Source organism: Rhinolophus hipposideros (assembly GCF_964194185.1).
Source record: "Rhinolophus hipposideros genome assembly, chromosome: 1".
In the NCBI taxonomy this organism is placed as follows: Eukaryota; Metazoa; Chordata; class Mammalia; order Chiroptera; family Rhinolophidae; genus Rhinolophus; species Rhinolophus hipposideros.
The window spans coordinates 97914616-97932493 of record NC_138047.1 but is presented as its reverse complement, the minus strand read 5'-3'; the positions used below and the strand labels follow the sequence as shown (position 1 = coordinate 97932493).

The 17878-nt window shown below is 38.1% G+C and overlaps 1 protein-coding gene across 3 annotated transcripts in view; it reads left to right on the top strand.

The window, feature by feature from the left end:
- SLIT2 (slit guidance ligand 2) overlaps positions 1-17878 on the top strand; it is a 337575-nt gene that overhangs the window by 306082 nt on the left and 13615 nt on the right. For all 3 annotated transcript variants that reach the window (XM_081054248.1, XM_081054247.1, XM_081054246.1), the window contains 4 exons: positions 2819-2912; positions 7665-7802; positions 7912-8152; positions 9776-9906. In XM_081054248.1, coding sequence (XP_080910374.1) covers positions 2819-2912; positions 7665-7802; positions 7912-8152; positions 9776-9906 — 604 coding nt within the window. The remainder of the gene's footprint in view (positions 1-2818; positions 2913-7664; positions 7803-7911; positions 8153-9775; positions 9907-17878) is intronic.

Sequence of the window (17878 nt, the reverse complement as noted above, 5' to 3'; positions counted from 1 at the left end):
AGGTGATGTCTCATTGTTGTGGTTTCCCATCTTATATTGAGCTCCCAGGTCTCACCACTGACCACTGTGGGACACTATTTGAACTTTAAAAGCTGTCTTCCCCCCAATACAGCAGCATCCAATATAATTAGACCAAATTAAAGAAATAGTCCAATGGAACATTTATTTTTGGTGAAGGAAAATTTAAAGTTTGTTTGGAGAAAAGAGCGTAGCTCTGTATTATTCATGATGAGAGACTAATTATTACATAAAAATTAAATCGAAAAATGTCAAAGGCTAAAATGAAAACCAAGTTGAATATAGGTCAAGAAAATAGAGTTTTTGCCTTAGAAAGCATGCATCTTTCTTTCAATAACTACTATTTCAGTATGTCTCCTCACCCTATTCTAGAAAGATATAAAGGTGTCCATGCCAACATACAGCTCTCAATGGGATGCAGAGAATGCTTCTGTGATATTGTTAGTATTTTAATAGTCAGTGATATTTAAAGGTAGACAAATCCTTTTTGAAGTAATCAACCAATCTTACCAGCGAGAAATGTGTAGCTATGTAATGGTCACAAAGAGCTCACCATGCACAACTTTAGCAATGGTTACGTTTTACCACTATGCTGTTCTTATAAGACAGATTCCTTAAAAGGTAAGAAATACTTGACTTGATGTAGCTATTCAAGTTGGCATGCTTCCTTAGTCTTAAAACTGTGATTACAGATGTGGCAATCTGTTGAGCCAGTAGTTTTTTAGAACCATCTCCTTTCTCTCTTCTTTCCACATCAAGTTTATAGAGACATACTCAGTCGACAAAGTGTGGACTTGATTGCCTTCTTTTAGAGCTGAAGTTCTCTCTTGATATTCTGACTCTGGCTCAGACTTTCTGTGTTGGTACATTGGGAGCTGACTGAGGGCAGAGTCTGTGACATCCATCCTGTAGCTCCCCAGTCTAGCACAGAACATCACAGAGTAAACCCTTATGCACTGCTGTTTAGATTGGCTTTAATGGATTGGATTAGTTCAGATCAAAGTGAATAAGAAATAAAACAGGTCCGCCTTTCTTGCCATTTTTAAAACAATTTCTTATTTGAGAATAAAGTGAAAACTACATAGCATGACCTTTATATCTTAAATGGTCATTCTCTGTCATCATTTTTTTAACAAACTGCCTGCATATAGACTACTGTCAACAGCCTGGATCCAACCAAATAGATTTGATTAGAAAACTGAACGTGATATTTCATCACGGTAGGCTGATAAATTATAACAAATAAATTCCATCAAGGTGTATTACTTAAAGTATACTAATTGAAAATGAAAAGCTTTAAATAAACCCAGTTTAAAAATAGCTCATTCTGTATATGTTAAAAACTTTTTGTATCACAGAGGTAGACCCAGAAAGCCTTCTTGTAGAAGAAATATGTGAGACTTTCAGTGCAATTTGTTTACTTTAGGATACAGAAAAAGAAACCAAGCTTATCATACACCAAATTGATGTAATACTTAGATGAGTACATTTATGTATTTGTGTCATGGAAAAAGATTCTTGAAGTGTAAATAATATGCCACATTCAGTTGTTAAGTGACTACTTCTACCAATTAGCAAAGTCTTCCTAAAAGAACAGTCTTATAACCAAGGGATATGCTGCAACTTCTGATTTTTTGACCAGTGTTGTTTAAAGCCACACACTGCAAATAAATAAAAGTTCTAATATTAAGTTGGTGCAGAAGTAACTGTGGTTTAAAAGATTAAAAATAATTGCAAAAAGCGCAATTTCTGTTGCACCAACCTAATAGTTTCTTGGAAAAGAACAATAGCCTTTATATGCGTCACTGAAACAATTCAAAAGTAGTTAGAAGTAAGATAGAAAATAACTTTTTATTTTATATTCTTCCAGTCCCCTTAATATTGCACACAATGATCGGGAAAGTCTTCTTACTGAAATTAAAACTTGGCCTAATATATCTAAAGAAGAAATATAACCATGTTATTTATATCTGAAGATATTTCCTAAGAGACAGTCACACATGCAATTCAACAGAGTGTGTCTAGAAGCTGTATGGTTATGCTTTCAGTTCTCATTTATTGATAATAATTATTCTTTATGAGCTAGCTGATACTCAAAAAAAAGGTATATTTTCTCTAAATTGATTCCCGTTTTGCCTTTTTCTGTCTATCTTCGTGGATATAGCTAAGGAGTATCCTCTTGAGCTGTTGCAATAAGTCAGAAGAGGGAAAAATATTTTATTCTAGTCTTATAAGACCTTGGAGACAATGAAGGTTTGAGGATTATTTGTTCAAACATAAAACAGAAGAAGCCAGACATAAAAGAGTACCTACCGAATGATTGTACTTAAGTTAAGCTCAAAAACAGGCACAACTAATCCATCCTGCCAAGATAGCAGTGACTTACTCTTGGGTTCAGGCTTCTGGGAATCTGGGAAATGGTGATTTTCTGGAGGTGGGTCCTGGCTACGCCAGTGGGTTTAGTTTGTGAATAATTCATTAGCTATTCATTTATCCTGCGGGTATATGCTATACCTCACTAAAACGTCCAAAATAAAGTAAACATAAAAATAGAAATGAAACGCATTCAGATTGCCTTTCCCTAATTCCAACAGTATATCCTAAAAGGCCTCATGCTAGTCAGATCATACTTGTCCCAAATCCTAAGGCTATTTAGCGACACAACCAGAATTTCCGACCTTCTGCTTCCCTGTCTTGTGATTTTTATTTTTTTTTAATTCACAAGCGGGGCTGACCTCTAAGGCTCACAACACAGCCTATCCCCCTCTCTGTGAACTAACACTGTTTTCCATGTTCACAGGTGAACTGTGCGAGGAGAAGCTGGACTTCTGTGCTCCAGACCTGAACCCCTGCCAGCACGACGCCAAGTGCATCCTGACACCAAAGGGATTCAAGTGAGTCAGGGGCAGCCTCGGAGCTCAAGCATGGGGGCAAGGCGACTTTCTCTAAGGAAGCTCTCTTCTCCACCCTCCTTTCAGAACCTACCTTAACACCTTTGCTCACGATTAAAGGCACAGATTCTAGTGTCAGTGGCATTTGTGTAAACATTCATATACACCGTGGAGTTTTTTTCTTAGTACACTAAAAATCAATAAAACCAAAGAGAGTGTTTCCTTTTGTTCCACCATGACTCTTCCTGGGAAGTCATGTATGAAATAAAGGAGGCTTTGACTGTATTTACCTAAATTTATTTGAAGGCCAAATAAATGTGTAACACCTACTAGGTGTTTTATTATCTGAATGTCAGTCTGTGATAAAATAGGGAGGTTAATTTAATTTAACAGCAAATGTGTTAATTTGCAACAACAGTACTTTTAACTGTCCAAGGGGAGGAAGATAGAGTGACCATATGTCCCAGGTGGCTCCGGGACAGTCTAAGTCTAGGGCTGCTATCTGTGTAATTATTACTTACCTTCCCTTACAGATAGATGTCTTGTGTGGGATGGTAAAGGACACTGTCACTCTAGATAGAGGGCTCCCTCAAGTGAACTCAGAACTTCAACATCATTTGTTAGGTCCTCCACAGGAATCTTCCTGAAATGTATTTGATAACAAGTTAAATCACTCCTTTGCCACAATCCTGAAATATTTTAAGGGTCTCTTACTATCAACTACTCTTGTTAGAGATGGCAGTCGTTCAGAAAGCATCTTGTCCAAATTCTTCCTTTGAAACAGGAGAAAAACATGGCCCACAGAGGTCAGTGGCTGTCCAAAGATCTCAAGATTACTCATTGGCAGAGCTGAAGCCTGGCTATACTCTTTCCAGCTGGGTGATTTTTCTAGCACAGGTTACCTGTAAGAAGTTGTGTAGTTTATTAACATTACAGTTGGTTTGTTAGGGGAGGTAAGCTGGATTCTCTGGAATAACACAGTCAGTTCAGGAGTTGTGCTGTGCTTGCATCAGACGACTAACAAATATCATTCGTTCCTTCACATAACGTTTATTGAACAGCTGCCATGGGTCCATGGCAATACTGTCATCTTATGATTTTATCATGCTTTGTAGCTACTCCCTTTCACATTAGCTCTCAGTGAAATGGCTCAGGCTTAGTTGACATAGGATTCAGAGAATTAAAAATTACTGCGGTCAAGAACAGCTTTCAAAGAGGAGATGGGATTTGAGCTAGGACTGGAACATATCGAAACCTGTCAACAGATCGTCAGGCATTCTAAATTGGATGGAAGGTGGGGTCAAGATTACCACACCTCCACTGCCTGTAAAGATCAATCTGAATAAAATATTTATTCTCAAGTTTTATTTAGAGAATTTTTTGGATGCAACTTGGTTTACCATTCATCATTTTCAAATATATAGATACAATTGCAGCACTTGACGATTCCATTTGATGCCTTATTGAGAAAGAAAATATTTGATTGTACTTTTCATTCTATTTTAGTTCCAAATCCTGTGCAAAAACCGCAGGTCTTACTGAAATCTTATACAAAATTCTGTATCGCCTTTTGTTCCTCTAAATAGTGTACATAAATTATTTGCACTCCTAATGGCCTTGATCTGCCCACAATTGAATTTGGCACATTGAAAGTCTATCACTCACATAACATATATTATCATTTCTCAGATAAATTAGTCAGTAAAGAAGGTGGTTATCCACAACTGCTTATTTGTTACACCGGTTTCACAGGATACTATATGTTGTAATTATAAAATAAAGAATTAGTAAGACTTAATGGAAATCATTAACAAATGAGGGAGCTTATGTTCAAAAAGATGAATCCCTAATTCAATATTTTCTATTACTGTCCATTAGATTTCACACTCTTAAAAGCACATCGTACTGAATTATGGGTTAGATGATTTGGGAAGCCATTGTTTTCAGCAGTAATTTGTAAGCTTGTTTTACAGTATGAATACAACTTAGCAGAAAACAGGTTAAGTCATTGTATATGCTGTTACGCCCAAATTATAAATAATTGCACAGTGTGGGAAAGGAAGTTGCAAAAAGAAAATGGACTTAAAAGCCAAAACCATATGAAGCTGCTAAAGAAAAATTCCTACAGACAAATGTTATTTGGACACATTGTGCTGTTACTTTAACTTCATTTTCTTATTACTAAGCCAAGAGAGCTGGTTTACTTCTCTTGCTTTATTCTATACCTCATAAATCTCCTAAATTGCTTTAAGATATTTTTAGACCATGATATGCCATAAGCAGTATTCTCAAGCATGCATCTTACTTAGTCAGCTTTTGGGCTTCTAAACAGTATATTTTATGGGCTTTCCTTTCTTCCTCACTCCTTGTCAGACAGTGGAGTTGAGGGAAAATGATAGGTTTTATTGATAATACAAACTTTATGGAATTCCTAATTAAATATTTTCTTCCTGTTTTAAAATGAGGTTTGAGGAGCAAAAGAAAGGCAAAAAGTGTTGGTCATTACGTGACTCCAAGTTCTAATGGGCTTGGAAAATGGTTATTTGTAGGGAAGCGAATATAAAATATCTCTTAGACAGCCACTGTGGTGATTGTATCGTTCTCTTATCTTTTACTTTGATTTGATTTCTTTTCTCAGATAAATAATTCAAAGCATTTCTTCTTTCTTTTAAAGCCCAGCACTTTAGCAGCTCTGCTCACGTTAACATCCGTGGAAGCTCCCTTCCCGGTGCTCGTCCATCTTTTTGCAAGTGTCTGTGGCCACTTAGAATCCATTTAACTTCAGACTTGTTTACTTTGCTTTGTTATGATTTATCTTGAAAACCACTGGCTCCGGGGCAAGCATGCTTATGCAGTGAGCTCATTTTATTTCTTAATTCATGCATGCAGAGCAGAAAGTCTGTGTGTTACACTCCCCTCCCCCTTATTTTAATTTATCAGCTCTCCAGTAATGCTTAAATCCCGATTTTGCATTTTCAGACAAAACCCCTGGTATTCAGTAATGTGCACATGCACTTGGGTATTTTTAATTATCCTCATTCATTTAAACCCTAATGGCTTTGAAATAGAAAAGTGGATAATTACTACAGACTAAACCATAAAGACTATTATAGGATTTTAAAGACTTAATAGAATTATTTTTAAAATACCTACCATTTATTGATCATGCATTACATATCAAACACTATGCTAATTATTTTACAGATAGTGTTTTATTTAGTCTTTTAACAAACCTATGAGATGGAAATTATTTTACTCTGTATATGTTACAGAGAAGGAAATGAACATTTAAATTAACTTACTTAGTCAAGATGACATACACTTAAGCATGAAGCCAGGAAACCAACCCAGTTCTGTCGAAACTCAGATGCAGTCCAAATTCTGTAAAGCTCAACCATAGTGCCCTGTTTTTCTGTTTTTTGGTGTTTTTTTTTAAAGTCAGTGAACCCTTTCTTAAACTGAAAACCGAAATGCTCACGGCAGGCCAATATGTAAAACAAATAAATCACAACAGGGGAATGTTGGGGGGCAGAGGGAGAAGAGAGGGAAGCTACCAGAAATAGCCCCATGGCCATATCTGTAGGGTTTCCATGGTCCCCTGTAGCTCCACAGAGCCTAGCTCGAAAACCACTGCACTTTCCCTCAGGCAGCTATAGCATCCTGGGTCCTTGGTGGCATCGCTAAAGGTTCCCATGGTCAGTGCTAGAGAATGACAGTTTTTAAAGAAAGCCCTGAGGAATTAATTATCTAACAGCATAATGTAGTGGTTAGCAATCCAGGCTGTCTTATCAGATTGTGTGGGTTCAGTTCCTGGCGATGGCACTTATGAGTTCAGTGTCCTTAAGGGTAAGGTACTTAAACAACTTGTCCTTTAGTTTCCTCTCTATAGAGTGGAGTCATCATAACACCAATGCCACAGAGCTATAGGAAGGATTCGGTGAATCCATATCAGCCAAGGGGTTCGGGCAGGGTCTGGCACAGAGGAAGTGCTCAGAGAATGTCAGCTGTATATCAATCTCTGGCTCTTCCCCGCCAGTGCAGCTGAGTCCCCTCTACCCCCCATACCTCCAGCATGAACAGGATGGAAAACTATCCAAGAGATTGGCCCCAGGATTCTGTATCAGTTCCCCTGCCCTCATCCATTAGGGCACCCCTTTCTACCCTAATGATTATCTGCATTCATTATGAATTAGGGCATCCAGTATTAACATGTGTGTTTCATGAAAACACATTTTATTCCAATGAATCCATCCTCTATTAGAACATTTTTAAAGTGTCATTTATTTTAAAAACATGCTTAATATTCTTAGTAAATTTAACAACATAGCACTTGCATCATGTCAGCTGCTCAAATGAATTAGAGCTGAAAGTAGGGGAATATCAGCAAGTAAAGTGGGGAAAGAAAGGAGGAAGGGAGTGAGGAAGGAATGGCGGAAAGGAAATGGAAAAGAGGAGAGCAAGATAGAAGGCAGGATGAGCGTGAGGGAGGTACCCTGGTGCAATGATTCTATTCTTACTTGGCTATCATTAGAGAGAGAAAGCACCGTTCCCCTGGTAGATCACAGTGAGAAACCATGGAATGCTTCCCAGATCAGTACATTTCCTAGACATCTATTAATTTGGGGGCTCTCTGAGCCTGTTCTAAATAAGTTCTCGTTTTTAAAGATCGTGCTATTTTTTTGTAGATGAAATGCAACTAGTTTACTTATTTTGGCTCAGTTGGGTTTGACACCATTTCCGTGCTTGTCCAAACAGGTGTGACTGCACCCCAGGGTACATAGGCGAGCACTGCGACGTTGATTTCGACGACTGCCAAGATCACAAGTGCAAAAACGGAGCCCACTGCACAGACGCAGTGAATGGCTATACGTGCGTCTGCCCTGAAGGTTACAGGTAAAAGAAGAAATACACGTCTGTGTGTAGAGGTAGATCTCACCGGACGCAATTCACATCAGCGATTGAGTAAAATCTCATCAACATATTATTTCTACTTTTTCCTTAGTGGCTTGTTCTGTGAATTTTCTCCACCCATGGTACTTCCTCGTACCAGTCCCTGTGATAATTTTGATTGTCAGAACGGAGCTCAGTGTATCATCAGGATCAATGAGCCAGTATGCCAGTGTTCGCCCGGCTACCAGGGAGAGAAGTGTGAAAAACTGGTCAGTGTGAATTTTGTAAACAAGGAGTCTTATCTTCAAATTCCTTCGGCCAAGGTTCGGCCTCAAACGAACATCAGTCTTCAGGTAAGATTTCCCCCACCAGCAAGAGCTGACCTCCTCTTAAGCCAAATTCAGCTTCAACACAGAAACATGTAATTAACAAGTGGTATTATTTCTTAAATAGTTACAGGCTACGTAACACAATAACAAAAATCGTTCCTTGTGCGAAAAGCTTAATCTTCTTGCCAACATTTGTAGTGTTCAAAATCAAATGGGAATCAGGTATTTTTTTCATTACTTGATTGTTTGAAACACACACACACACACACACACACACACAGCAACAACATATCTATCTTTGGTTTATGCTTAGGTAAAGGCATTTCATTCATTTATTTGTATGGTTCTGCAGTTTAGGCTCTGCAGGGGGAAGGCTTTTTTTCTTAGGAACCCTGCATTTAAGAAGAGTGCAGGTGAGACAGAACAGACTTTGGCAAAATATTCAGCAAGTGTAGTTTAACTGTTTGACCTAAACCTTTAAGAAGTGACACTAAATTAACAAACTCATTTATTGTAAATCTTTCCACCAAATCATCGTACCTTTGAGCCAGATTCAGATCCATGCAGACAAGGTTAGACAAGATCAGACATAATAAATATAGGGTGCATGGAGCAAATTAGGGCTGAATGTTTGTTTTATCTGGTAAGCAAAATATTTTAATATGTTTTGAATTCAAGTGGCTTTAGCCTATTTCCTGTAGACCCCGCTCCTTATTGGGTTTACACTGGCGCTCCTTTGAGGGGCACTGTCAGGAGGAATGGAACTCTGGAAGCAGATGCCTTCTTTAAAAAGCCTGTCTCCCTACCTTCCAGCATTTGCCACACCGGGTAGTTATGAGACGTACCCGGCGGTGTTCAGGCTTAAGTCCTAAATTTTACAGAACTTGTCCTTCAAAAGCCCCCAAAAGCCAGCAGATAGGATAAAAACAGAGATTTCCTTGTTTTTTCATGCTATAACTATAAAGAATTTGCTTTTTGGTATGAAATATGGAAATCAATCTTGCTCAATGCAGTCACATTTCACATATGCCATAAATAAAGCCCATTACAGAAGCAAAAAAAAAAAAAGGACAGGTAAGTGAAATAATCTCCAGAAAAGAGTTCTCTAATCATAGCCAATGGTGTTTACTGAAGTATGTATTGTTCTTTTTAACAGAACAGAAACCTGATCATTTTATTTCTGGTTAGTTTCTAGCATTCTCTGCTGAGAAGTTACAGTTCAAAATCTAAGGGGAAAAGCTCGATTTACTTTAAATACTGTGAACTCTAATGACGTGGAAAATATCGTTCAACTTTAATTTTCTGAAGTATAATTTATGTACGTAAATTCCTTATTTTTGTATATTTCCTAGGACATGCATCTTTAAGCTTTATCATTGCCAACATCTACAGAGAGAATAAAAATATGTTTTTGAATATTAAAAAAAAAAAAACCTTTTAAAGTTCTTTATAAATTTATTTGCAACCAACTAATATAGAATAGGCCATCCTTCAAGCCATCTTTTCAACGCACGTTAGTATTTTCTCAGCGCCATAAGGAAAAAATAAACTACAGGAAAACTCTTCACGAAACAGTCTTGTTTCTCCTTGAGGACGTATTTTCGGGTGACAGTATGTCTTACTAATGTCAAGGGTGCTTCCTACTAGATTGCCACAGATGAGGACAGTGGAATCCTCCTGTATAAGGGCGACAAGGACCACATCGCGGTAGAGCTCTACCGGGGACGCGTTCGTGCTAGCTACGACACCGGCTCCCACCCGGCTTCTGCCATTTACAGGTGACGCTCTCTCAGTTACTGGGAAAGGTGAAAACGATTGTTTCATGAAGAGCTGCTCCTCCTCTTTTGTTCTGTGGTGGGGAGGGGAGGGTACAAGTTGGCGATCGCAGACTCTACGATCAGTGTGTTAGAGGCCGGGCCAGGACAGATGGCTCCCTTCAGGTGGATAACTGGAGAGCAGATTTATAAGAGCACTACAGGTCCCGCCCCCCCCATCCGAACATGAGCATTCCTAGGAAACCTCTTGTAAACTAAAATGGCAGAAAGCAAAGAAGCAGTTACCTTAGGCTACGTTGCCTTGCTAATAGATGCACAGATGAGATAAAGCCCAGAAGCTCACAGACAGTTTTCAAAGCTAAGGTGTTTGGGTGCTGAGACGCTGAGGGTGGTTCCCAGGGAAGCAGCGTGGCGAGGCCACTCGCCCTGTTGTAGTACAGGCTGCCTCTCTAGCAGATCGCTGCAAATCAAACGCCGGACACTGTTTTCATATTTCTATGTCTTTCAGAAAAGGGAGCCTCCTCTTCGGATTTCCTTTGGTTAGGGAAAACAGGTGCTAATGTAAGTCTTTCATAAAAGCAAACTTTTGAAAAGCAGGGGGATACCTGAATTTACAAAGATTGGTAGGGATAGCATATTAACCTAGGGCTAGTAAAGAGAGATGCTGCTCTGACCCATTTGCTTGAAGGAGTGAAAGGAGGCATCAGTTATGGAAAGCCAGGCTCAGAAAAGGAATTGTGGAGAGGAGACTGTATGACAAGAGCTGTGACCTTCAATGGAGGGATGCCGGCAGCCCTCAGGCAAGGAACTGGGTTTTGGGTTTTTTTTGTTTGTTTGTTTTTTTATTAGTTTCAGGTGTACAAAACAATGTAATAGTTAGAAGCTGAAGCTGAAGGAACTGGGTTTTCAATACCCAGACCTCGCTCTCTTCTTCCCAACAATCTCCCGCCTGTGCTTCCCTTTGGCCAAATCCGATGCCAGGAAACAATACTAGCCTCCCAGGGCTCAGAGCAGGAGGTTAGGTCTAGAGAAGGAGCTGCAAGACAAACTCAACAGTGAGTAACTTGAAGTTACTGTTCATGTATCATGTTTATTGAGCACGTACTAGGTGCCAGACACTCTTCTAAACTTTCAGGAACAGAACCAGGTAATCTTACTCATTTTGGAAGTTTTTGAATAATATAATGATGTTTATGACATACTGGAGATGTGAAAGGGATGGTACTGTTGGGGCATAAACTTTGCTGGGAGTGTGCTTTGTGCATAAGACTAACCTTCGGGGGCCATCCATTGGGTCTCAACACCATCTCTACCATCCTGCAGAAATGTTACCTGGCTCATGTCTTCAAATGTAGCAGCAGAGCAGGATCACAAAGTTTAGAACAGGGTCATAAAGTCACATGTGGTCAACTTTTCCAGGCAGGGAACTTAACTGAAGCAGACCAACTGAAAGAAAATAGTAGGTTTTCATTCAGTTTCTCTAGAAGAGATGTAACGTTTCGGAGAGGTATTCCTCTGTTACAAATAGCCTTGCTGTTGGCAGCATACCATGTTTCCCCCAAAATAAGACCTAACCAGAAAATAAGCTGTAGCATGATTTTTCAGGATGACATCCCTTGAATGTAAGCCCTAATGTGTCTTTTGGAGCAAACCTTAATATAAGACCCAGTCTTATTTTCTGGGGAACACAGTAGTCGGGGTGGCTGTACCTGGAGTGAACCAACAGCAAATCTTTGTCCAAATAGGACTAAGCTACATCTACTCAGCTCTCCCTGAATGCTGCCACGTGAAAATGTTGGTTTGCCAGAATAGGACTCCAGATTTTTTAAGCAAAGGCAGAAGTCTGAATTTTTTAAAAATATGAGCTATTCCCTCCTTTAAATATTGATTCACATTATATAAAAATACCATATGTGGTGAACAAAATGCCTCTATAGGCCAAACAAACCTGGCAACAAATCTGTCGGCATTGACTGGGACATAAAATGGAAGTATTACTGACATTATTCTTATATACATATATATCAATGAGTTTCAAAGCCTTCACATCCTATTTGATCCTTCATAACAGTTCCCGGAAAGTCGATGCCAATTGTAGCCATGAATGGAATTCAATAAATCCTTTTGGTGGAGAGCTAACCCACTTGGGAATATTTACAGCATGAAAACAAACACATAATTATTGGTTTCCAGGTGGAGTACAATCGTTATTTCATCTCAAAATGCTGATGAATCAGTGCCAACATTTTAGATACTGCCAGGCCTTAAATTATATAGCCTCAATTTGACTCAGCTCATAAAAAGATTTCAGAATATTGATTTTATGGTTCATTTTTCCTTTTGATTTTTTTTGTGTGTTTTGTTTTATTTCGTGCAATGAAATAGCAGAAAACTCTCAGAAACCATAGTAAAGCTTTATGTGAACATTAAAGCGAATGTTCACATAAAATATACTTATACTATTTCTATATAAGTTATAGAAATCCAAGTGATTGTATCCAAATGAGGACTTACTATAAAGAGCTTTTTTTGAGTTTATGTTCCTTACCATTTTTTGCCTAACAAACAATAGAGCATCTCTTGTGATATTTACAAAAAGGAATAATATCACGTCGCACACTGTTCATTATGAACCAGAAGTCTACTTCTGGTGCAAAGTTCTGTTTGCAGGTCATCTAATGGAGACATCTCTTTTGAGGTCAAGGGAAAACATAGCTTTCATTTAATTCTTGCTCTTTATTTAATGGTACAGCAATCAAGAGAAGTTACTACATTATTTTTAAGTAAAAGAAAGAAGCAGTACTTTCCTAACTTCAGATAGAGAGATGAGATTCATTGATTAATTGATCAATTAATATGTGTCACTATGTAAATATACAATATATTAATATTCCAACTTGGGATAGAAAAACGCTTTGGTAAAATATAGAGAGCAATTACATTATTGCAACACATAGGAGAATCTAGTGTTGGACACGTAATAATCACAGTAGGTAAGATGTGTGTTTAGATCTAGGCTTGGTCAATTACTAGTATATAAACTTAGAGAAGGTGCTTAATCGTTCTCTGCCTCAGAATCCATATCTGTAAATAATAATACAGAACCTACCCCATTAGGTCTGAGTATTAAATTCTAAACTCAACTCTGCCCTCACTCCTCTTTCAGTTGTCTTCTTTCTCATGTACCTTTTAGCAATACAGGAAAATATTTCTGGTATATCTGTAGTATAGCAGAGGAGTGGAAAGTGTACCCTCTATCCTAAAAATTAGCATTAGAAGTACCGATTGTTTACAGTTTCTATGGAGGGCAATTTGAAACTATCTGTCAACATTGCAAATACATTTACTCTCTGACCTATGAGATCCCACTTCTGGGACTTGATCCTACCAGATATACCTGAAGACATAGAAATGACATGTGCACAAAGTAATTCACTGTGGCATTGGTTGTAAAAACAAAAGTTAGGAAACAACCCAAGTTTCTATCTAAATAACCTGTGCTACATCCACACAGTGGAATGGACTGTTAAAAACAAGGTAAGGAAGGGAGGGAGGGAGGTGACGTGGAAGTTCTCTATGTATGACATGGATAGATTTCCAAGGTATATGGCTCGGTTCAAAAGAAAAAGCTGGTAACGCAGAACAGTGTCAAAGGTGGGTAAATAAATGAATATATTTTTATTTCCATAAAGACAAACTAGGGATACAGAGGAAAGAAGGAGTGGAAACAAGACTAGTATATGAATACCATTTTATATGTTTTGATTTTTGAGCCATTTGGATGGCTTTATAACGCAAACAAAAATTGAAGTAATAAAAAAGATCAGGTACTCCAAAGCCCATCTGCTTTGATTCAAGTCCCAGCTCTGCTATCTATTAACTGTGTGTCTTCAACTAATTGAACAAGTTCTCTGGGCCTCACTTGGTAAATGGGTAAATAAATCATAGTTCCATCTTTGTGGGACTGTGGTAAGAATTTTACAATTTGATACATGTAAAATATTTGGAACAATACATGCCAATAAGTAAACAACAGTAGCTATTGGGATTATATATTCAGAATTCCAAAACTGAGTTTATTTCCTTTGTTTCACCCAAATGTGTGTCCCTGTTATGTTCCTCATTTCACTGAAAGGCATCACCGGCTTCTTGGGCATCATAGACCCCTATGATGGGAGTTGCTCTTAATCTTTTTCTTTCCTTCACGTTCAACTTGAAATTTGTCCCATGCCTTAACTCTGCTCCTACTAATTTTCTGGCATTTATCAAATCCTTTGGCCCTTGCTCAGGCCTTACTTACTAGAATGTGAGCTCTGACAAAAGATATCCCTTCTCTATCATTAGAGCAAAATCCGTCAATAGCACTGCTAACCATCAGCTTTCCCATAAGTTGTTTAATAAACATTTTGTTTATTTAACAAATTTTCAAATCTTGATGTGTGTCCACTTTACACATCATTATTTATTTTTAGTTAAAGTTTATTGGGGTGACAATTGTTAGAAAAGTTACATAGATTTCAGGTGTACAATTCTGTAATACATCATCTATAAATCCCATTGTGTGTACACCACCCAGAGTCAGTTCTCCTTCCATCACCATATATTTGATCCCCTTTACCCTCATCTACCACACCCTTGCCCCCTTACCCTCTGGTTTAAAATACACTACACTAATGTTTTAAAAGGAAGTACTTTTACTTATTCTTAGAGACTTTGTTTAGTTTAATTCAGTTTAACTGCATGATTTGATGTTCTATATGATTGACTTTGGTAAACTTTGTTTTCCAAATGATGCATTATCTAATGTGCTATTGGAACGTCACATACAGGAATAATTTAGTATGTCAGGTGCATTTTTTCAGTTGTCTGGTTAGTTTTCAACATTGATGGAAATGGATTTAACTTTAGTAAAATTAAATCTGGTAAAATTAGGGGAAAATAATCACACATTAAGTTATTGTTTTCTTAGGATATTTTTTGGTTTAAAAAGTTTCGCTTTAGATGTCAATTACTGTCTCAAATGGATCTATCTATATGGGAACCATTATCTCCCGGAATTATGTCTAGAGGGAGTAGTAACATAGCTTTAAGCGTGTTTAAGAACACCCAAGATGTAGTCATGATTCCCTTTTCAGTAGAACTAAAGTGGCATGCCCATTTTCTCCTTTGGTTTTTCACACCTGCCAGGACATTGTGATTTCTTGTAGACACACTTCCTGATAACGGGGCCAGACACCCAGGCAGTGGGGTGGAGCGTTGTCTCCAAATAGCGTGCACCACAGTCTCCTGAACGGTCTGTTAGAATGTCGACTACTGGGCCCCCACCTCTAGCTTCTGGGATTCAGATCTCAGCGGAGCCCCCACATTTTCATGTCTGCACGTTCCAAGGTGACGCTCTGGTCCAGGGACCAGAATTTCAGAACCATTTTTATAAAAGGACTATATTTGAGCTGTGCTAGGAGAGCTTTTGGTGGGTATCTCTTCTCATATCCAAGTTCCCTGACAGCCTACTGACGTTGGTTTTGAAACCAGCCCTGTTGGGAGTATTTCCACCCCAGAAATCACTAAAATCCCAGGCTCTTTATCTCAGAGAGGCAGTTGTTGAACATCTGCCAGCACCCTGCTGTGTAGGGGTCTAATTAGCAGAGATGTCTGACACAAGCTACCTAACAAGTGGATGTACGTAGAGTATCATACATGTGCCTAATCGTTGCAGAGCTTAGAGAATGGCGTAAACACAGACTGCGCAAAAGTGGAATGAATGAACGGATGAATGAATGAATGATTGAATGAATGACAGCCCAAACTTAAAGCTAACATCAGCAGTAATCCCTCACACAGAAATGGAGTAACACATTTTTTTTCACAAGCAAGCTGATAACTGATTGTCCTTCAAAGTGACTTTCTTTTCATCTAGAGAGTAGTTAGAAACTTTTTAAAGAAATATTCATAAAAATGGTAGAGTTCTTTCCTTAGATTCAAATTAATGAAATTTTTCAAACCAGACAGCTTCTTTGGAAACATAGTCAATTACTATTTAAAAAATTAGGACATCTTGGGATGTCCGGTTAGCTCTGTTTGTTGGAGCGTGGTGCTAGTAGCACCGAGGTTGCCAGTTCGATCCCTTCATAGGCCATTGTGAAATGTACCCTCCTTAAAACAAAACAAAAGTAAAAAAATAAAAACTAGGACATAAGATGAACATCTGACAAATGTACAGCATTGTACCATGCTTTTACAGTGTCAGTATTTAGGGGACCTCTGTACCTTCAGGAGACTTTCTTGTGCTGATTGTAAGGCTTGCTTCACTACTGAGTGTCTGGGTAAATCGTCTTACAGGCTTAGATTTAATAAAAATAATAATAATAATAATAATAGATTGGGTCTCACTGGAGAAACAGACAATAGACAGAATCTATACGGCCTTCTCATTTCCAAGATGAACACTCAGCTGTTCTTGATATGTACGGGAAGGCACCACTATTTACCAGCTTATAATCCTGAGCAAGTCACTTCATCTCTTTATGCTTACATTTCCTCATCTGAGCCATTGAAGTTCTGGTTTTCGCATGTATCTGGGAGAATTGGCAGTAAGGAATGTAAAGCACTTAGTGCAGTGCTAGGCACAGAGGAGCTCACAGTGATTGGTAGTCATGTTAGATAAGCAATACTCTTCACGCTCAGATATCCGACACTGAAGAATAAATACCCACGTGCCAATGTTATCATCTTACATGTGACTCTTACTGTATGTTCAAATGTGGAAGGCCGTTTCTATTATAGTGCATTTTTATTTAAATTAGATAATTGGCTTCCAAAGTACTGATTAAAATGTAACTTTACTCGATAAGCTAACTACTTTATAAAATGTCCTTGTGAAAACTCTTATGCAGATAAATGCCTTCAATACCATTTGGCCTTCCCGTTTCATGGAAATTTATTTTTTACCCATCCCACTCAACAGTTGAAGTATCTTCAGCCCAAAGATATCAAAATGAGATGACCAGTTGAATTTGTCTGGTTCTAGATTCCTATTCCATCATGCAGAATACAGCAACAGATACTTTAAAATGTTAAGGCAAAGAGCTGGATCTCTTACATAAGCAAAATGAACTATTGATCTTTATTAAATTACTGAAATACGTTAAGACGAGTGGTTGAGATAGAAATATAAAAATGTCATTGTGAATGTGACATTTCAAATAAGAAAATCCAAGACAAGTTAGAGCCCTTCTTCTAGGCCCCAAGTTTTTAAACTCTTTTTCTGTAGCAAACCACAAGACATAGTTGAGTAACTGCTTTGTTTTCATACATGCATTTAGAAATTCAAGAAAATAAAGTCTCAGGTAATAGATGAGAGCAGTAACATTAAATTACATAATAGTGGTAATAAATGCAATTTATATTTCCAGTGGAAAGGCTCAATGTTAAGTGGTTCACTTGTGACATTTGTGAGTCATCAAATATATGGATATTTCCCCCTAGGGAGTGGTGAAAGCGAGTTTATCAATACTTATCAGAACCCAAAGGGATGTTATGTCTTTCAAATTGATTGGTAGGAGATGACTGTGATAGACTGTAAAATCGATGGTGGCTCAGTTTTACCATGTAACAACTGGTGTGTTAGCCCCTGCTTTTATTTTAAAAGGGTGTGTAGACAAAGCATCCCCCAGTTTATCTCATGCTTTACAAGACGGCATAAAACACCAATTTAGAATACTCTTATCTCTCACATAATCTCTTCAGGCCCCATACACACAATATCATTTTAAAAAACAAAGAACCTAAAAACATTAATTTCACAATACTTACCTGTTAAAAGGCCAGGATGAGACCTCACTTAATTCTAGGGAAATATAAATGGAATGAAGCCAAGTGGTAACTCTGGCCAAATCCCGGAATGATCAGATTCGACACTAACAGCTTTTGGACAGAGACAAACCTAGTCAGTCTAGATGTCACTTATAATTGGGAA